This window comes from Heptranchias perlo, chromosome 23, assembly GCF_035084215.1.
Source record: "Heptranchias perlo isolate sHepPer1 chromosome 23, sHepPer1.hap1, whole genome shotgun sequence".
In the NCBI taxonomy this organism is placed as follows: domain Eukaryota; kingdom Metazoa; phylum Chordata; class Chondrichthyes; order Hexanchiformes; family Hexanchidae; genus Heptranchias; species Heptranchias perlo.
The window spans coordinates 5,768,588-5,790,796 of NC_090347.1; the positions used below are offsets into that span (position 1 = coordinate 5,768,588).

Below are 22,209 nucleotides of genomic sequence, written 5' to 3' on the forward strand. Positions count from 1 at the left end.
TCCTATAATTAAGCCCAGCTGCAAATTGAACTCTCCCATAATGCACTGATCCCTTAAAATGTATGAAACTAAACAAGTGCAACAATCTCCTTGTACAACTATCCCATCATAAGTGTCCAATGTTCTAAACCTCCGGTCGTAATCATGAATTCATTTTAGCTCAATCTATAAGTTGAAGCTACCCGTACAGAGTTTATTACCCATCCTACGACCCAACTTGTTGTGTGTTTTTACTACGTTCTTTTCATCAGCTGGAACTCTGTTCACATTTGATTTCCAGGACGACTCTGCCAACAGGACTGCCCTGCTCTGCTAGACTACAATGTATGCCTCGGCTGCCATGGTAGACCAAAGCCATCATCTTTAGCCCCTGTCACAAATCCTTAATACGAATTCCAACCTCTTCCTTAGCTGCTGCCTCAGGCTGAAACAGATTTTTGCAACCTCAGAAAGAAAAAAAGACCTGTATTTATACAGTGCCTTTCACGACCTCAGGACATCCCAAAGCACTTTACAGCCAATTAAGTCCTTTTGAAGTTGAGTCACTGTTGTAATGTAGGAAACGTGGCAGCCAATTTGCATACAGCAAGGTCCCACAAACAGCAATGTGATAATGACTAGATAATCTGTTTTAGTGATGTTGGTTCAGGGATAAATATTGGCCAGGACATTGGAGAGAACTCCCATATTCTTCTTCGATATAGTGCCATGGGATCTTTTACTTCCACCTGAGGGCAGGCAGGGCCTTGGTTTAACGTCTCATCTGAAGGATGGCACCTCCAACATTGAAGCACTCCCTCAGTACTGCACTGGAGTGTCAGCCTAGATTTTGTGCTGATGTCTCTGGAATGGGACTTGAACCCACAACCTTCTGACTCAGATGTGAGAGTGCTACCACTGAACCATGGCTGACATCCTATTTGACCCCAAGCTGAGCTTCCAACTCAATATGTTCTGCCTCACAAAGACCACTTATTTCTAAAACATTGCCTTTGTCACCTCCAGACTCGATTATACCTTCAAAAAATTTCAGCTCATCTAATACTCTGCTGACGGTATTCTAATCCATATTATGTCCCACTCACCTATCACCCTGGTCTTCGCTGGCCTGCATTGGCTCCCGAGTTCCTCATGCCTCAAATTTAAAATCCTCAGTTTAACTTCCTTCATGGCCTCGACCCTTTCTATCACTCTAACCTCCCCCAGCTCTACTAACAGCCCCCTTGGCCTGCCCCTTGAAGTCTCCATTCCTCTGATTCTGGTGCATGCCTCCTTGGTAGGAGTAGGAATGCCTAAGGCATGGCCCCAATTATAGGCTGAAGAGAATTGGTAGCTATGCCTTAGGCCACCGAGGCCCATGCTCTGGAATTTCCACCTAAACCCCTCCACCTCTCTGCCTCCTTTAGGACCCTCCTTAAAACCCACTCTTCTAACTGAACTTTTGGTCACCCATCTTAATATCTTTTTCTTTGTCGTGTCCATTTTTTAATTATGCTTTTGTGAAGTACTATGTTTTTACTATGGTGGTTTTTATGTTGAAGGCGCTATATAAATGTAAGCTGTTGTACATAAAAGATGAGCTTTTCAGGGGTTTCTTCCATTAATATAGCATTTTAATTTTTTTTTTACAGTATGCTTTTAAAATTTGAAGGGTTCCCCAGTATTCACACAGGCAGAAAAAGGAAGCTCCTGCAATCCTAATGTTTTTACAACAAATACAGCATTTGATAGGAGAACATAGGAACAGGAATAGGCCGTTCAACCCCTCGAGCCTGTTCCGCCATTCAATCAGATCATATCTCAACTCCATATACCTTAATACCCTTAACCTAACAAAAATCTATTAATCTCAGTCTTGAAAATTTCAATTGACCCAGCATCCTTTTGAGGGTGAGAGAATTCCAGATGTCCACTACCCTGTGTGAAAAAATGCTTCCTGATTTCACTCCTAAATGGCCTAGCTCTAATTTTAAGATTATGCCCTCTTGTTCTGGATTTCCCCATGAGAGGAAATAGTTTCTCTGTATCTACCCTATCAAATCCCTTCATAATTTTCAAGATCTCGATTAGATCACCCTTCAACCTTCTAAATTCAAGGGAATACAAACCTGTCCTCATCAAGTTTAGTGAAAATCCAGTAAAAAAAATTCCAGTTTTGTTCCCTTCTCTCCTGAAAGCGCAGATGGTTCCCAGGTACATTCCTGCAGTATCGCGTCTGAGTGGCCAGTCTTTAGATGAGAGATGTGACAATAAATGCCGTCAGGCTGATCAATCTTGGGAGATGTCACAGTCAAACCATTAGATAATCATCAGGAGCAAGAACCCTGGCTGATTTTCCCTTTCCTAACCCAGGAGCACCTTCACCAATTGTAGCACCCCTACTCCTACCAAGGCTGAAATCAGCTAACGGCACAGAAAGGGGATTAAACCTGGCACCTTCCTGATCTATATGGCTTGGTACCACAGCAGACAATGCTTTTATCCACTGAGCCACTGCCAGGAAATAGCATAAATTATTTTTCAAGTTAATAAGGGGATTGTTTATTGTTCATCTTTGGTCTGTTTCAAGGCAAGAGTTCAAAACACTGATGGTTCCTATTGCTATTTTCAAAAAAAAAAATCCAGAGGGTGATGAAAGGAAATCGCTTAAGTTTGGGGAAAATCCAAAAGGTCAGTTTTAATTATGTTACTGTGGTGATGTGTCACATCTTACAGACAAGTGAAATGAACATGTGCACAGTTTGAAACTTGCTCATTTGAAAAAGAATCCAGTGTCTCATGAGGGGAGGGCATTTCTCAAACTGGGTTAAGTTCTGTTCAAACTTTTTTTTTTAAAAAGGCATTGAGATTAGCATTTACAGGCTATTTTGCAGCATAAATCCTCACATCTGTGCACCTAGTACAGCAGAAGGGAAATTAAAATCAGGGCTGCAGGAAGTAACTTGGTAAAGCAGTGCACTGGAGGACAAAGGTGTAGTACCAGAGTTCCCAAACCTAGCCACAATGTGCCACCTTACATATGATTCCTTGCAAAAGAGAAGTAAAACTCAAAAGGAAAGTCATCCCTGGGCCTGCTGGCCAAGGAGCACATTGGCAGGGCCCCAAGGACAGGTCATTACCAATAAATCCTGCACAAAAAGTAAAAGAAGGAAAATGGAAGATTGTCATTCCCTCATTTATAAATCAAACCCAGCCTGCTCAGTATGCAATGACAGATCTTAAATATAAAGTTATGCCATTAGTTCTTTTAACCATTGGCATGCGTCAAAACAAGTCCTGGCAAAGAAACAGCCCAAATTGCATCTAATCATTTCTCTGCTTTAAAAGTTATATACTAAAAAAACATAAAAAACAATTTTAGAATCATAGAATTTTACAACATGGAAACAGGCCCTTCGGCCCAACATGTCCATGTCGCCCAGTTTATACCACTAAGCTAGTCCCAATTGCCTGCACTTGGCCCATATCCCTCTATACCCATCTTACCCATGTAACTGTCCAAATGCTTTCTAAAAGACAAAATTGTACCCGCCTCTACTACTGCCTCTGGCAGCTCGTTCCAGACACTCACCACCCTTTGAGTGAAAAAATTGCCCCTCTGGACCCTTTTGTATCTCTCCCCTCTCACCTTAAATCTATGTCCCCTCGTTATAGACTCCCCTACCTTTGGGAAAAGATTTTGACTATCTACCTTATCTATGCCCCTCATTATTTTACAGACTTCTATAAGATCACCCCATAAACCTCCTACTCTCCAGGGAAAAAAGTCTCAGTCTATCCAACCTCTCCCTATAAGTCAAACCATCAAGTCCCGGTAGCATCCTAGTAAATCTTTTCTGCACTCTTTCTAGTTTAATAATATCCTTTCTATAATAGGGTGACCAGAACTGTACACAGTATTCCAAGTGTGGCCTTACTAATGTCTTGTACAACTTCAACTTGACATCCCAACTCCTGTATTCAATGTTCTGACCAATGAAACCAAGCATGCCGAATACCTTCTTCACCACCCTATCCACCTGTGACTCCACTTTCAAGGAGCTATGAACCTGTACTCCCAGATCTCTTTGTTCTATAACTCTCCCCAACGCCTTACCGTTAACGGAGTAGGTCCTGGCCCGATTCGATCTACCAAAATGCATCACCTCACATTTATCTAAATTAAACTCCATCTGCCATTCATCGGCCCACTGGCCCAATTTATCAAGGTCCCGTTGCAATCCTAGATAACCTTCTTCACTGTCCACAATGCCACCAATCTTGGTGTCATCTGCAAACTTACTAACCATGCCTCCTAAATTCTCATCCAAATCATTAATATAAATAACAAATAACAGCGGACCCAGCACCGATCCCTGAGGCACACCGCTGGACACAGGCCTCCAGTTTGAAAAACAACCCTCTACAACCACCCTCTGTCTTCTGTCGTCAATCCAATTTTGTATCCAATTGGCTACCTCACCTTGGATCCCGTGAGATTTAACCTTATGTAACAACCTACCATGCGGTACCTTGTCAAAGGCTTTGCTAAAGTCCATGTAGACCACGTCTACTGCACAGCCCTCATCTATCTTCTTGGTTACCCCTTCAAAAAACTCAATCAAATTCGTGAGACATGATTTTCCATAGTCTGAGATTAATTAAAAATAACATTTTTTTAAAAACAATTATTTTAGTATGGGACTAGACTGATTTTCAAACATACAGGAGTAAATTTAACTGTTAGCGCCAGTCAAAAAATGGGTGATAGTGAATTGATAGCCCCCTTTTTACACCTTGCCCCGATTTTCTTTTCCATTGGTGGACACTTGTTGCAATGAATATAAAGATCAGGGCAAGAAAAGGTGGGAGTTCAAGTGTTCCCAGCATTGCATTATTTCAGACAAGTAAAATGACTTTAAAAAGAAGAAAGAATGACATATATATATAAAAAATGCTTTTCACGATCTCAGGACGTCCCAAAGCACTCTACAGCTAATGATGTACTTTTGAAGTGGTCACTGTTGTCATGTAGGAAATGTGGAGGCAAATTTGCACACAGCAAACAGCAACGTGATAATAACCAGATAATCGTTTTTTTTTAAAGTGATGTTGGTTGAGAAGGTAAGAACAAAAGAAATAGGAGCAGCAGTAGGCCATATAACCACTCGAGCCTGCTCCACCATTCAATAAGATCATAGCTGATCTTCGACCTCAACTCCACTTTCCCTCCCGATCCCCATATCCCTTGATTCCCCTAGAGTCCAAAAATCTATCTATCTCGCCTTGAACATATTCAACGACACAGCATCCACAGCCATGAGGCATAAGGAATAAATAAGGAAGAACACCCCTGATCTTCTTCGAAATACTGCCATGGGATCTCATACGTCCTGCTGAGAGGGCAGACGGAGCCTCGGTTTAATGTCTCATCCGAAAGAGAGCACCTCCGATACTGCAACACTCCCTCAGTAAATTGATATGTGCAGTACATGGAATTTTGGTACCTTAAAGAATAATAAACGTTATAAAGCTCAGTTTGACTACTCTCATTGAACTCCAGTACTGGCACAACACTTCAATGGGCCTAGCAGGATTGCGTCCAGATTCTGACTTCTTAGAATCCTTTGAAAAGGAAGACTGTGGAAGAGAATGATCATTTACGCAGCGAGTTGTTATGATCTGGAATGCACTGCTTGAAAGGATGGTGGAAGCAGATTCAATAGTAACTTTCAAAAGGGAAGTGAATAAATACTTGAAGGGGAAAATTTTGCAGGGCTATGGGGAAAAAGCAGGGAAGTGGGACTAAACATTCACTCCCTTCACCACCGGCGCACTGTGGCTGCAGTGTGCACCATCCACAGGATGCACTGCAGCAACTCGCCAAGGCTTCTTCGACAGCACCTCCCAAACCCGCGACCTCTACCACCTAGAAGGACAAGGGCAGCAGGCGCATGGGAACAACACCACCTGCACGTTCCCCTCCAAGTCACACACCGTCCCGACTTGGAAATATATCGCCGTTCCTTCATTGTCGCTGGGTCAAAATCCTGGAACTCCCTTCCTAACAGCACTGTGGGAGAACCGTCACCACACGGACTGCAGCGGTTCAAGAAGGCAGCTCACCACCACCTTCTCAAGGGCAATTAGGGATGGGCAATAAATGCCGGCCTTGCCAGCGACGCCCACATCCCGTGAACGAATAAAAAAAATAAAATTGGATAGCTCTTTCAAAGAGCCGGCATAGGCAAAATGGGCCAAATGGCCTCCATCTGCACTGTATCATTCTATGATTTTTCCTTCCCTTTTTAACAGTCCCCTCAATTTAGATATTCGATTGTCCCCTGCAGAGAACAACCAGTACTATAGTGATCTATATGAGAAGCATCAGTTGAAAGAAGTTTACGTTATTGAAGAAATTCCATGCGCACTGGCTGTGGCATTTTCCAAACAAAATGTATTGAAATTATGTATTGTCCACAGCACAAATATGTTCACAAAACTGGTTATATGTAGGATCACACATGACCCATTTGTTTTTGGAAAGCCATGCAGAATTTCATTGAATGGACAGTGTCAACTCCCAGGGTAATAAACACTTTGCTTGATTCAATGCTGAACAGAACCAATTCTTAAATGTGATACAAATTTTAAGCTCTCTTCAGCCACTCCTTTCCAACATGCTCAAAATAAACTGACCAATACACTGGGAAAAAAATACTTTTATCTCCTTTGAACTGCAACAAAATAAACAACCCAAGCTATGTCTGACGCCCCAAGCACCGTCATTCTTCTGAGAGATCAAGTGACTCCTAATAAGGAAATGAAAATCTCAAAGCTTCAAAAAAAAAGTGAACTTCAGAATTTGTAGCATGAATGCTTAAAAAAAACACACACACTTCAAATCGGGCTATCCTCTGCAATTTTTTTTTTAACGGCAAAAGACTTAAAATCTCCTTTGCGGATAAAAGACATTCCTATTCTTAAAACAGAAAACATATTATCTGCTGAGACTTTTAATTTTCCTTTGAACAAAGCAAAAAAAAAGTAAGCTACATACACACATACATTGGGCAAGATCCACTCTGCGCAGTGTGCAATGCAACAAAATCATAAACACATCTACAGTTTTGCTACACATAGGCATGGAAAAGAATCTTCCCCAATGTTGCAAAGGGTGGGGGAAATCAAAGGAAAAACTTCTAGTATTGTCATGCCAATATGTCCTGTCCAAAGGGTAATATTCATGCAACTAATGAAAGTTCTGTTCAATGATTTTCTAAGAGAGGCTCAGAAAATCCTAGAACATTGAGGTGGGCAAGAGCAAGACAATGCTGTTTCTGTGAGAACATGAAGCACCTGCACTGTTTACCCTACTCCATGCAGGATCATTTCTATTGACTGATAGGGCTTTCTGCAGCAGTTGGCATGAATTACCTCTCAATCCATCCTCACACTTTGATAATTAGCGAGGTTATTTGATGGGGATGGAAGATGGCTAAAGTTACGGGTGCTGAGATCAAACAAAGCTGAGGCTCATGACTTCTTGATGGGGGATGAGGTGGCAGTCTTGAAGAAAGAAATTTGACACCAATTTTTATTTATTCAAATACTAGCCTGGCTTCTCTGCACTTGTCTGAAGGAAAAACCAGTACTGGGTAAACTCCAACCAGAAAATGGGGGTAGATTTCAAAATTAACACGAAGGACACCATTAATTTCAGTAATATTTCAAAGTTAAAATAATTAGATGAAGCAGTCAGTGGTCTGGCATTATGTTATGGAACTAAGAGAAAAAGCGATAAAAAGAAGCAAAGTTCAGAGAAAGAAGGAAAAAGTGCAACTAGAGCAAATTTCAAATACGATGCAGTAAACTCCATTTACAGTGAATGTAAAACATTGCAAGAGAATGTCGCCATGAAATAAATAAAAGGCAACAATCCCAAATTATTTTTTCAAACACATGGTAGTGATTTTGTTAACAATTTAGTGCTAAAATTCAGCCAGCTGTACACTTCTGTGTCCAGATTACACATTTTAATTCAGATTTACAGCCCAAGTAACAACCATCTTCTAGATAATGTTTTAGGTGTTTTATGTGGAATAAATGCCAGGAAGGCCAGTGAAATAGGCTTCTTCGCTCATCATTAAGGTGGTCATTTGAGTTGCCAAATACTACAGTTAAATAATACCTTTATTTAGTTACCTTACAATGTCATAAGCACAAACAATGCTTTAAAACTCCAATTACATCACTCATGCTGCCTCTCACCTCTCTCCAAGAGTGCTTAGCCACCATGTTGTAAAAAAACATACATTCAATCTTAAGTTCAGGGACACCACTCATCTCACAATATGTCACAGTTTTATCACTATGATTTTCGAGTTCTCAAATTTATTATTTAAAAAAATATATTTTAAAATCTCTTTTCTAACTGTCTCTCGCCTCTTAAGTTCCACATAACAAGTCTCAAGTGTAACGGTGAAATTCCTGAAAAATCCGTTAATGGATGGGCTATCTCCTTGGAAAATAGTGCTGGGAACGCCAGCTTCGGACAAGACAGCAATCAGAATAGAATTTCAATTTCCACTCTTGCTGCACTGCACAAATGATTATTACTAATTTAACTTCTGCAACCTACCAAATTGGAGGGTACAGGGATCCTTTGTAATGCAATTGCTGCTAAACGTTCTGGGAACTTACCACGGTGAAATAAATGGCCCCAATAGATTTATTAAAAAGTATGCCCACTACATCCAGTAGAAATGGAAACCCACAACTCCTTACATAATTCCAGGTGTAGCTACATCTCAAAATCCTGGAACTCCCTTCCTAACAGCACTGTGGGAGAACCTTCACCACACGGACTGCAGCGGTTCAAGGCGGCGGCTCACCACCACCTTCTCAAGGGCAATTAGGGATGGGAAATAAATGCCGGCCTCGTCAGCGACGCCCACATCCCATGAACGAATTTTAAAAATGGAATACCCTGAATGTTGATTCGGTTGAAGACATGATGAAGCATTTGTTTTTACGCAGCGAGTTGTAATGAGCTGGAATGCACTGCCTGAAAGGGTGATGGAAATAGGTTCAATAGTAACTTTCAAAAAGGAATTGGATAAATACTTGAAGGGAAAAATTTACAGGGCTATGGGGAAAGAGCAGGGGAATGGGACTAATTGGATAGCTCTTTCAAAGAGCCTGCACAGGTACTATGGGCTGAATGGCCTCCTCCTGTGCTGTACCTAATGTGATACTTATTAAAATTGGATAGCCATGTGGTGAAGGATAGAATACTACAGCCTGGTCTTTAGTTGCTTCTAAACTTTTATTCAGAGATTCCCCTTTCACACACACACACCACACCCTACATAAGCTCTCCTGTAAGAAGGATACAAGAGAGTCCCCAACTGATACCCATCACCTAAATACATTTAACATCATTGATATAAATCATACAATTAACAATACTGTGAAGAAGATTGTTACTTGGGCTGTAAACCTGAACAATCAGCTCATGGCCGAGGTGGGGGGGGGGAAATCCAATGGAGGGATATGAAAATAGATACTTATAATGGGTTAAATGTGAGGCATTCTCTGTGCAAACCCCTACCAACAGTGAAATTCCCAAAAAGTACAAAACTGCAAAACTTAGAGGAAGAAAATTTTCCAATTGAAATTGAAAGCATGTGAGAAATTGTGCAACACAAAACTATTACTAATTCTGAATTCCTGATAAGTGATTCATATTTTGCAGTAAACCCATTTTTACTGAACGGAGATAGACTGGAAAAGCAGTTGGAAAAAAACTCAATCGTCACCACAGCTGCTGAATTGTATTCAATTTGAACAAAACTAATGAAAGCCAATGACAAAATTCAATAGGTGTTTTATCCAAGTTAAATCAAATATAGTGGTGTAATTAAGCCAATGTTTAAGGAGGAATGTGCGGGGGAGAAGAGAAAAGACAGAGTTCTAACAGAGTAAGCAACCAAACTCCAACAAAGAACGTCCATGTAAAAGAAAAAAGATTTCTCTATCCTTGGTGTTGCATGTCCTAACTGAATGCTTCAACTGAGTCAACATTTAGGGTATTCCAGAGGTTTACAGCTCGATGTGGAAAACTCAGTAAACCAGTTTCATCTGGCACCTTTCTAAGCTTCTAATCATATCATCTGGTTCTGCACAAATACCTTCCCTGCACAATCTCAACAGATCCCATTTGAGATATTAAATATGTGAATCATGTTTCTCCCTTCAGTCTTATTTTTTTTCCCCAATAAGAACAAGGTCAGTTCTCTAAGCCTCTTCATAGATCAATGATGTGAAGCCTACAACCATTCTAGCTGTCCTCTGAAGACTTTCCAATGTCTACCCATGTATGCTGACCAAAAGTAGATTCAGCATTCCAAGTGTGGTCTCATCAATGCTTCATGAAATTTGGACACCATTTCATATGATCATACAGCACAGAAGGACATCATTCGGCCCATCGTGCCTGTGCCAGCTCTTTGAAAGAGTTATCTAATTAGACCCACTCCCCCTGCTCTTTCCCCATAGCCCTGCAAATGTTTCTATTTCAAGTATATATCCAAAGAAACAAAGAAATCCAATTCCCTTGTGAAAGTAACTATTGAATTTGCTTCCACTACCTTTTCAGGCAGTGCATTACAGATCATCATAACATGCTGCGCAAAAAAAATTCTGCTCATCTCCTCTCTGGTTCTTTTGCCAATTTCCTTTAAACTTATTCTATAAACCTGCCCAGAAATTCCTTTTCAGCTTTGTTACTTTGTCATTTCCCTGTTCTTGCTTCCCTTGCTCTTTAATCTATTCATCTTCATTTTGCCTTTTCTGCTTTTTATTCCCTATTCATACCATTATGTTTTGTAGTTCCTCCCGAGTGTCACCTTGGCTAAATTGGTAGCTCTCTCCATAATTGGGTATGCTAGCGTTGAGGTTATTGGTTCAAATCTCATCATCGCAACTTGTGAAACTGAATTCAATAAATCTGGTAATCCTGGCCCGCACCAGGTAAACGACCATTAAAGCTGCCAGATCGTCAGGAAAAAAACCCAACTGGCTCAATAACATCTTTCAGGGAAGGGAACCTGCTACCTAACCTGGTCTGACTTGCACGTAACTCCACTTCAACACTATGTGGTTGACTCTTAATGCCCTTTGAAATGACCTAGCAGGCAAGGCACTCAGTTATATAATAACTTTTTTTAAATCGCTACAAAGAAAGTTGCCCACCACCTTCTCAGGACAAACAGGGATGGGCAATAAACACAGTCTTGCCAACATCAGCCATATCTAGAGAACAAGTTAAAAAAACCTCTTGCCTCAGAGGCAGAAGTTAGCGAGTTCAAACCCTACTGCAGACTTGAACACATGATGCAGGCTAATATTTCAATGCAGTACTGAGGGAATGTGCCATCTTTAGGATGAGACGTTAAATCAAGACCCTGTCAGTTTGTGAGATCTTGCTGTCCACAAATTAGCTGCCATACTTGTATTCATAATAACAGTAACTTCTAAAGTAATCGATTTGGTTGTAAACGCTTTGGGGTATCCTGGGGATGAGAAAGGTGCTATATAAACACGAGTGCTTTCTTCTCTCATCTATTGGCTCTTTCACATCCTACTTACTTTTGTTTAAAAGAGAAATCATCTTGTTCCTTTCCAACTTCCTCTCAAACCCTTCTCTAATCCAAGAGGCCATCAAAGGGGATTACCAAGCAACAGATGTGAGGATTTAAAGAAACAAAAACAAACTTTTTTCCTTAAAACTCAATGTGTCAGGATCACTGCAAGCAAAATTAAATAACTTGCTTTTTAAATGTAGGCAATACCCCAAGGAACCTCAGAGAAAAAACAATGCCAAGCAATAAAGAAAGAGAGAGCTTGTATTTATATAGCACCTTTCAAGTCCTCAGAACATACCAAAATGCTTCACTGACAATAAATTTCCGGACTGTTCGCAACCTCAGCGTTCCATTTGACCCTGAGCTGACTTCTGACCCCATATCCTCTCCATCAACAAGATCGCCTACTTCCACTTCCGCAATATCGCCCATCTCTACCCCTGCCTCAGCTCACCTGCTGCTGAAACCCTTGTCTATGCCTTTGTTACCTCGACTATCCCAACGTTCTCTTAACTGGCCTCCCATCTTCCACCCTCCGCATGCTTTAGATCATCCAAAACTCTGCTGCCCGCATCCTAACTCGCACCAAGTTCGTATCACCCATCATCTCTGTGCTCGCTGACCTACATCGGCTCTCGGTCCGGCAATGCTCGAATTTAAAATTCTCATCCTTGTGTTCAAATCCCTCCATAGCCTCGCCCCTCCCTATCTCTAACCACCTCCAGCCCGACACCTCTCCGAGATCTCCTCCAATTCTGGCCTCTTGCGCATCCCCAATTTTCATTGCTCCACCATTAGCAGCTATGCTTTCAGCTGCCTAGGCCCTAAGCTCTGGAATTTCCTCCCTGAACTTCTTCGCCTCTCTACACCTCTCTCCTCCTTTAAGTCATTCCTTAAAACCTACCTCTTTGACCAAGTTTTTGGTCACCTGTCCTGTTATCTCTTTACTTGGCTTGGTGTCAAATTTTGGCTGATAACCCTCCTGTGAAGCACCATGGGATGTTTTTATTACATTAAAAGCACTATATAAATCCAAGTTGTTGTTGAAATGTAGTCATTATTGCTTTCTAGGTAATAGATGAAGAGTTAGGAGAGGTGACTGAACTTGAGGACGCTTTCCAAGGTGGGAAGTTTGCAAGTTGAAAGGGGTTCAGGAGAGAATTCTGGAGAGTAGGGCCTAGATACCTCCAGGTTCTATCCCAATGCTGGTGGGGAGGGAAGGAGGAATGGTTAGAAAGCCAGCGAAAGATGACTGGAGAATAGGGGCTGAAAACTTAGAGGTACAGTAGGGCGAGATCACGGAAGGATACACAAAAGATATATATTTTTTTTTAAATTGAACGTACATCATCCCTCTATTCTTTCTGCCTTATTATCCATTTGCAGCAGTCACTGGGCCACGTAACTCCCACAGCCATGAAGGTGACCAGGCGACCTGCTCTCAAGCATCCATCAATTTTGCTCCTCAGCCAGTCACTGGGAAGCACATGACAGCATCCCAGTGATGACTTTCCTTTATATTTTATGTCCCACTGCAGAGAGATGCTTGCACTCTGTACACCACCTCCTCAAAGCAGTGCATCTGAAATTGGGGGCTCATGAGCAGGGGGGTGATTGAAATCCATCCACTTTATAGTATCACCCATTGGTGTTCCAACATCCTGTACCATCTAGTTATTTCAGATTGATAATAGAAATAAATATAAAATATAGATTTAAATTTTAATCCATGGACATTTAAGATCAGTTCCATGCATCTTCCTCACACACATTTCATTATGAAGTGATATCCATAAATAGCATAAGAATGAACTGAAAATAAATAATTTCTGAAATTCATTCAAAACCACTAAGCTTAATTTTTAAATGACAGAATTACACAGAAATAATTGACAGAATGAAAGAGAAGTAGGTACATGGAAGAAACAAAGAAACATAGAAAATAGGAGCAAGAGTAGGCCATTTGGCCCTACAGCCCTGCTCCGCCATTCAAAATGATTACGGCTGATTGTCTAACTCAGTACCCTGTTCCCGCTTTTTCCCCCTTATCCCTTTAGCATTAAGAAATATAATCTATCTCCTTCTTGAATACATCTAATGACTTGGCCTCCACTGCCTCCTGTTTTCGAGAATTCCACAGGTTCGCCACCCTCTGAGTGAAGAAATTTCCCCTCATCTCGGTTCTAAATGGCATACCCCGTATCCTGAGACTGTGACCCCTGGTTCTGGACTCCCCAGCCATCGGGAACATCCTCCCTGCATCGAGTCTGTCTAGTCCTGTTGGAATTTTATATGTTTCAATGAGATCACCTCTCATTCTTCTAAACTCTAGTGAATATAGGCCTAGTCGACCCAATCTCTCCTCATACGTCAATCCTGCAATCCCAGGAATCAGTCTGGTAAACCTTCGTTGCACTCCCTCCATGGCAAGGACATCCTTCCTCAGATAAGGAGACCAAAACTGCACACAATACTCCAGACGTGGTCTCACCAAGGCCCTATATAACTGCAGTAAGACATCCCTGCTCCTGTACTCAAATCCTCTTGCAATGAAGGTCAACATACCATTAGCCTTCCTAACTAGTTGCTGCACCTGAATGCTCGCTTTCAGCGACTGGTGTTCAAGGACACCCAGGTCTCGTTGCACCTCCCCTTTTCCCAATCTATCACCATTCAGATAATAATCTGCCTTTCTGTTTTTACAACCAAAGCAGATAACCTCACATTTATCCACGATATACTGCATCTGCTATGTTCTTGCCCACTCACCCAACTGGTCTAAATCACATTGCAGCCTCTTTGCATCCTCCTCACAACTCACATTCAACACCAGCTTTTTGTCGTCTGCAAACTTGGAAATGTTACATTCCGTTCCCTCATCCAAATCATTGATATATATTGTGAATAGCTGGGGCCCAAGCACTGATCCCTGCGGTACCTCACTAATCACTGCCTGCCACCTGGAAAAAGACCTGTTTATTCCTACTCTCTGTTTCCTGTCTGTCAACCAATTCTCAATCCGTGCCAGTATATTCCCCCCAATTGCACGTGCTTTAATTTTGCACACTAACCTCTTGTGTGGGACCTAATCAAAAGCCTTCTGAAAATCCAAATACACCACATTCACTGGTTCTCCCCGAACTATTCTTCTAGTTACATCCTCAAAAAACTCCAGTAGATTTGTTAAGCATGATTTCCCTTTCATAAACCCATGCTGACTCCCGTTAATGCCCTCCAAGTCTTCTGTTATCACATCTTTTATAATAGACTCCAGCATTTTCCCCACTACTGATGTTAGGCTAACTGGTCTGTAATTCCCTGTTTTTTCTCTCCCTCCTTTTTTAATAGTGGCGTTACATTTGCCACCCTCCAATCTGTCGGAACTGTTCCAGAGTCTATAGAATTTTGGAAGATGATCACCAATGCATCCACTATTTCCAGGGCCATTTCCTTTAGTACTCTGGGATGTAGATTATCAGGCCCTGGGGATTTGTCAGCCTTTAGCCCCATTAATTTCCCTAGCACTATTTTTTTTTTTACTATACTGGTTTCCTTCAGTTCCTCCCTCTCACTAGCCATGATGTGGAGATGCCGGTGATGGACTGGGGTGGACAAATGTAAGGAATCTTACAACACCAGGTTATAGTCCAACAGTTTTATTTGAAAATAAATAAAACTGTTGGACTATAACCTGGTGTTGTAAGATTCCTTACATTCCCTCTCACTAGATTCTTGGTTCCCTAACATTTCTGGCAGGTTATTTGTGTCCTCCTTTGCGAAGACAGAACCAAAATATGTGTTTAATTGTTCTGCCATTTCTTTGTTCCCCGTTATAATTTCCCCCATTTCTGACTGTAAGGGACCTACATTTGTCTTCACTAATCTTTTTCTCTTGACATATTTATAGAAGCTTTTACAGTCAGTTTTTATGTTCCCTGCTAGTTTACACTTGTACTCTATTTTTCCCCTCTTAATCAATCTATTTGTCCTCCTTTGCTGAATTCTGAACTGCTCCCAATCCTCAGGCTTGCCACTTTTTCTGACAATTTTATATGTCTCCTCTTTGGATCTAATAGTATCCCTAATTTCTTAGTTAAGCCACGGTTGAGCCACCTTTCCTGTTTTATTTTTGCGCCAGACAGGAATGAATAATTGTTGTAATTCCTGCACACGTTCTTTAATTATTAGCCATTGCCTATCCACCGTCAATACTTTTAATAAAGTTCCCCAATCTATCATAGCCAACTCGCACCTCATACTTTCGTAATTTCCTTTATTTAGATTCAGGACCCTGGTTTCGGATTCAACTATTTCACTCTCCATCTTAATGAGGAATTCTTTCATGTTATGGTCGCTCTTCCCCAAGGGACCCCACACAACAAGATTGTTATTTAATCCTTTCTCATTGCACAATACCCAGTCTAGGATCGCCTGTTCTCTAGTTGGTTCCTCAACGTATTGGTCTAGAAAACCATCACGTACACACTGCAGGAATTCCTCCCCCACAGTATTATTGCTAATTTGGTTTGACCAATCTATATGTAGATTTAAAGTCACCCACGATTATAGTTGTACCCTTCTTGCATGCGTCGCTAATTTCCTCTTTAATCCCCTACTGTTTGGGGGCCTTTAGACAACCCCCACCAACATTTTCTGCCCCTTGGTGTTTCTTAGCTCCACCCATACAGATTCCACATCGTGATTTTCCGAGCCAATATCCATCCTCACTATTGTATTGATTTCCTCCTTTACTAACAACGCTACCCCACCTCCTTTCCTTTTTTGCCTGTCCTTCCTAAATATTGAATACCCCTGGATGTTCAGTTCCCATCCTTGGTCACCCTGCAGCCATGTCTCCGTAATTGCAACTATATCATAACCGTTAATATCTATCTGCGCTATTACTTCATCTACCTTACTGCGAATGCTCCACGCACTAAGACACAATGTCTTTAGACGTGTCTTTTTAAGACTGCTAGTCATCTTAGTTTTATTTTGCACTATGGCCTTATTAGTTTTTCGCCCGTGTTTTCTCTGCCTTCCACACTTGCTCCTTCCCTTTCTGTCTTTTGTTTCTATCCTTGTTTTCCCCCTCCTCTGTCTCCCTGCTCAGGTTCCCATCCCCCTGCCATTCTAGTTTAAACCTTCCCGCTTGTACAGGTCTCACCTTCTCCAGAACCGGTCCCAATGTCGCAGGAATCTATATCCGTCCCTCCTACACCATCCCTGCAGCCACGCATTCATCTGGTCTATTCTCCTGTTCCTATACTCACTAGCACGTGGCACTGGTAGGAATCCTGAGGTCCTGCTTTTTAATTTATCTCCTAACTCCTTAAATTCACCTTGCAGGAACTCATCCCTTTTTTTAACCTATGTCGTTGGTACCGACATGGACCACGACTACTGGCTGTTCACCCTCCCACTCCAGAATGCCCTGCAGTCGCTCCGTGACATCTTTGACCCTAGCACCAGGGAGGCATACCATCCTGGAGTCACGTTTGCGGCTGCAGAAACGCCTATCTGTTCCCCTTACAGTTGAATCCCCTATCAATATAGCCCTGCCACTCTTATTCCGCCCCTCCCGTGCAGCAGAGTCACCCATGGTGCCACGAACTTGGCTCTTGCTGCTTTCCCCTGATAAGCCATCTCCCCCAATGGTATCCAAAGTGGTATATCTGTTTGAGAGGGAGATGGCCCCAGGGGACTCCTGCTCTACCTGCCTAGTCCTTTTACTCTGCCTGGTGGTCACCCATTTCCTTTCTGCCTGCGTAATCTTTACCTGCGGTGTGACCACCTCACTGAACATGCTATCCACGATAATCTTAGCATCGCGGATGCTCCACAATGAATCCACCCACAGCTCCAGCTCCGAAATACGGTTAAGTCAGTAGCTGCAGCTGGACACACTTCCTGCACACATGGTCGCCAGGGACACCTGTAGTGTCCATGACTTCCCACATAGTGCAGGAGGAGCATATCACGGGTGCGAGCTCTGCTGCCATGACTTGCCTTAGATTTACACTGCGTTCACCTCTCGGACTTCTTCCTGCTCTCGAGACTCTCCTTTTACACTGCGTTCACCTCTTGGACTCTCCTTTTACACTGCGCTCACCTCTCGGACTCTCCTTCCGCCCTCGGACTCTCGAATATACTAAAAGCGAATATACTAAAAAAACAAATATATACATAGACCAATTAAATATAATCTATTCTGGCCAAATTCCTAAAGTAGCTAAACTAAGAATTCACTGAATATGTAGCACCACCTTGAGCTCAACATGCAGTACTGCTAAACAGCTTCCAGTTTAAACAGACACCAGGAATGTTCCAAAACAGAGCTCCAATGAATATGGCCACAGGATAATACAGAACAACATGGAACCCATGAGGCATGCTAGGATCTTAAACTTATGGCATCATACAAGCCTCAGAAACACAACTAGAGTGTCAGCCTAGTTTACGTGCTCACTCCTGGGCTTGAACCCACAACCATCACAAGTGAGAGTGCTGTCTGCCGAGCCATGCTTCAAAAAAAAAATTGGTTATAAAGGTAATTCACTAAGTAATTAAAAGAGAACACACTAATGTGGAATTGGTAACTAAAAAGTTAGAACAAGAACAGATATAGAATTTTCAGATCACTTTTAAATGATGTTCAAGCATAATTGACAAGAAACAAGCAAGAAAATCCTTCAAGTTTAAATGCTTTATAGTTAGCTGATGCAATAAATTGATGTTAGAGTACATAATGTTTGTCCTTGCTAAATTTATTTCTCGCTGCATGCTGTCGCAAGTTAAATATAAAAAAAAGACACAAACCAGTGTTTGATGAAGGAAGCATCTTAATAAATTTGGTTAAAATCTGATTATATATGAAGTTATTGAAGTGGTACCTCAACATTCAATTACAGAACCATTTAGGTAAATCTGCTAATGGCTTTGGATGATTGTATAAAAAATATTACAAGTAACATGCATATAACAACCATTTGTTCTTGTTGATTTGGAAGAAAAAAGTCTCGCAGGAATAAAGGTTTTCCTTGCTCAACATGAAGGACCAACGAAAATATTATTTAGTGAGAATGAACCTACTGCTGTTGGAAAACATGGCTGCTGTGCGTCAGGACTGAGACCAACACATATACAAAACAAAAAAACAAACTGACACATACACTTGGGTGCTTCCAGTAGCGATCTCAGGTTAGAAATCAGGAGCAGAAACTCTGATTGCTCCTTCCCTAACCCAAGGGTACGGAGGTCAATTATAGTGCCCTGACCACCACCTCAACCAAACTCAGGGAGCTGGGAATCAAACCTAACCTTTCCTGATCGCCATGGCTTAACTACTAGCTGAATACATTCATGAGCCTAAGCACAAGTTCTTAAAGTTTGCAAAAAAAAAAAAAATCTATATATGAGAGATAAGACTTGAAGTTGGCAACTACAGAATATTTCACAGTACATTTTTAGCAATGAGTTTGCTTTGGGGTCAATTAACCTTACTTCAATTTTAATCCAATAACTTACTAACGTACTATTTTGAAGTACACTTTCAAAATTTCAGAGCTATGTAAAGTTAGCATGTAAAAGAAAAATCAATAGGTGCCTGAATGCATCACAAATGCTGGAGGCACTGAACAAATTATCCATGTCTGCTGCGTAACTTCTGAGCTCAAATTAGTTTTTTTTTGTGCACATGAACAGTTATCCTACAGGCTAAATATACAAGTAAGCTCAGTGTTTCATGTCAATATATACTCATTATTTTGTTCTGTTGACTGCAGGAATGTAGTAACACTCCTCTGTTAGGAACATCAAAAGGATACTTTGACTACTTGACTTACAACAGATTCAAAATTCACAGTATTTATATGTTTCATCTATGCACACAAGCACACACGCTCACACCAAGGGGGGCCACGACTAAACAACCACCACCAATGTCGTTTAGTAATCAGCAAATGGGAATAGTTTTACAAAGCAGGGATGTTCCAGACAGCACTAACTGCCCCACGTCCCTGGCCATCAGCAAAAGATGAATAACTGCAGTACCACATCATGTGCTAAATAACACACGAGCTAAGAACTGGCAAAACTAATACAACAAGAATCTTTCACGTTATCAGAGACTCCAATGATCCTCCAATGATCTACCAATAACCTGTCACACCAGGCCTGATCTTATACAAGAAATTGGCTGCTCCTGCTTGCTTTAAAACTCAAACATGACGCCCATGCGTCGGCATAAACGTGTTGCATCAATGACTTTGAAATACACTTTTTTTATTAATAAAGTGTACACCACTCCTACTCCATATGCTACACTCCTCAGAAGTGTGCTGAGTCCCTTGATATTACTACATTTCACACCTAAAAATTATATCTCACTTCTTTTTGTTCAGATATCTATATATGAGGGAAGATTTTCCTTTTGAGTTATGCCGGTTTTCCTGTGCAACTCCAGTGGGCAATGTTGGAAACTTGGGGAAAAATTCCTATTAAGTTTGTGCCCATTGCTGTTCTCTTCCCCCCGGTCTCCCCGTTGGCTATCTTCCAGCTCACTTACATGGGACGTCAAAAGCACCCACCCGAAAATGGCTGGGTGTATTTAAATGAAGACTTAATGACAGCCTTATGTCAGGCTTTTCATTTCCTGTCATTATCATCTCAGTAACACTTGGAATTAGTTGGACCTCCATGCAACAGGCATCCAGTGCTTCTAGGGGCAGTACATCAACACCAAGACTATATTTGGGCACAGAGGTCAGTGCGTTCAATAGAGGACCCATCAAAGACGATCTCTCAATCAAAGGATTGCTGTAATTTTCACAACTATATAGACAATTTCCTGGAGTTGTTGCCACCTCCTACCCCTTTAAACTGCTGTAGGTGCCCACGGTTTGCAGCAGCAATTTACTGCCCCCACCTCCCCTGGAGAGCAGGAACTTCGCCAGGAGCCCACCAAAAATATTCTAAATTAGAGTGACCTGGAGAAATCCAGAGGTCATTCTAACGCATAATTATTAGGCGGCTGCATATAGTGACACCACTATTCCCGGCCAGAATGGAGATGATGTCAAACGACACACGCACTTTCGACAGGCTTTACTAGATAGTGATCCAGAATCAGAACACCTAGCACTCTGCCACAATCCTAGCTAAAATCAGCTAATTCAGCAGGGACTGGTAATTTAATCTGGCACCTCCTTGTCTGAATGGCTCAGCAATTCACTAATTTTACCAACAGTCATTGCACAAGCTTGCTAAAATACTCTTAACTATATTGGAACAAATTTTATAAAATATGAATCATGTTATGATTATTAATTTGCTAAATTTGCATAAAGTACTTAAGTAATGTAGTATACACTGAAGGGAATAGTTTGTATTTTGAGCAATAAACCTGGGCAAAAAAACTATTCATTTAAAATAAACTTACACCTAAAATTACTCCATTAACAGTACCAAATATAATAGGTGTAACCAGAAACTAACAAGATTCAATTCTCTATTCACTCATCAGCTATTCTCTGGTGTGGAGTCAATTGGAGTCCCTTAGCACAGTGTAAATGTTAGGCAGATAGCAAGACTACTGAAAATTAGGGTTCAACATGCTTTACAGTCAATGTGGTATGGGGAACTGTAACATGCCTCAAAATAACATAAAAAACACAGACCTGTGAGCAGCACGAGAGGAGTCAAAAGATGCATCATCTTCAGAGCAGCTTCTCCAGGAGTCACTGGCTTTCGAATCCCCTGCACCCAGCTCCCCTGTCACCCAGTCTGGTATTCCCTCAGCGCTGCGATCAAGTGGCTTTGCAAAGCTGGGCTCATCAAAGTAGATTGACTGCAATTAATAAAAGAATTCAACAACTGAGTTGGTTTACTGATACTTCCAGCCCCAAGAGACAGAGATTACATCCTTCATCACTCAATGATTTCTAAACTCAGGGCTAAAAACAAGCTCCAACTGATTCATAATACCTGTATTTCATTGATTTTTTTTTCAAAACTGGCAAAATGTTTAATGCTAAGTAGATTTACAATAAGTGCTCTTAATGACCAGGAGCAGAGACATTATTGCTTCTTCAGTATTGTCAGCAAGTCACCTGCAAATCCTCTGGTATGCTGTCACTCAAAATGATAGGATGTAGGTTTGTGTCCTTGAACTCCCATGTGTGAGTTCCAAGTCTCAAACCACTGTAATTCTGTGAGGTGCCAGCCACTGCTTTAGTCATTTTCAGACACCTCCTCACCATCAGTCACACAGGAGCATTGGTGGAGGCAGAGGCTAGAAACTATTGGCTGCCTTTTTACCAAGGATGTATCACAAATGGGGAAGCAAAAGAGAAAACAGCATTTAAAAAATATTATAGTTTCTGCACTATGTAATCTTGTTTTGAAGACCAAAAGTGGCTCAAAAGGTTTTGGCAACCATTACCTGAATACTAAGAGGCATTAACACCCTCTACGTTGTCTTGTTTTTGTTCTATGTACCATAAGACCCATCAGAAAAAAATTTCACACTCATGTTGTTCAGGCTGTGATATATAATAAATAGGTTGTAACAGACAGCAGACAA

The 22,209-nt window shown here is 41.3% G+C and overlaps 1 protein-coding gene across 1 annotated transcript in view; it reads right to left on the reverse strand.

The window, feature by feature from the left end:
- cep112 (centrosomal protein 112) overlaps positions 1–22,209 on the reverse strand; it is a 358,450-nt gene that overhangs the window by 312,973 nt on the left and 23,268 nt on the right. The window contains exon 5 of the mRNA XM_068003888.1: positions 21,305–21,474. Within this exon, the coding sequence (XP_067859989.1) occupies positions 21,305–21,474 (170 nt within the window). The remainder of the gene's footprint in view (positions 1–21,304; positions 21,475–22,209) is intronic.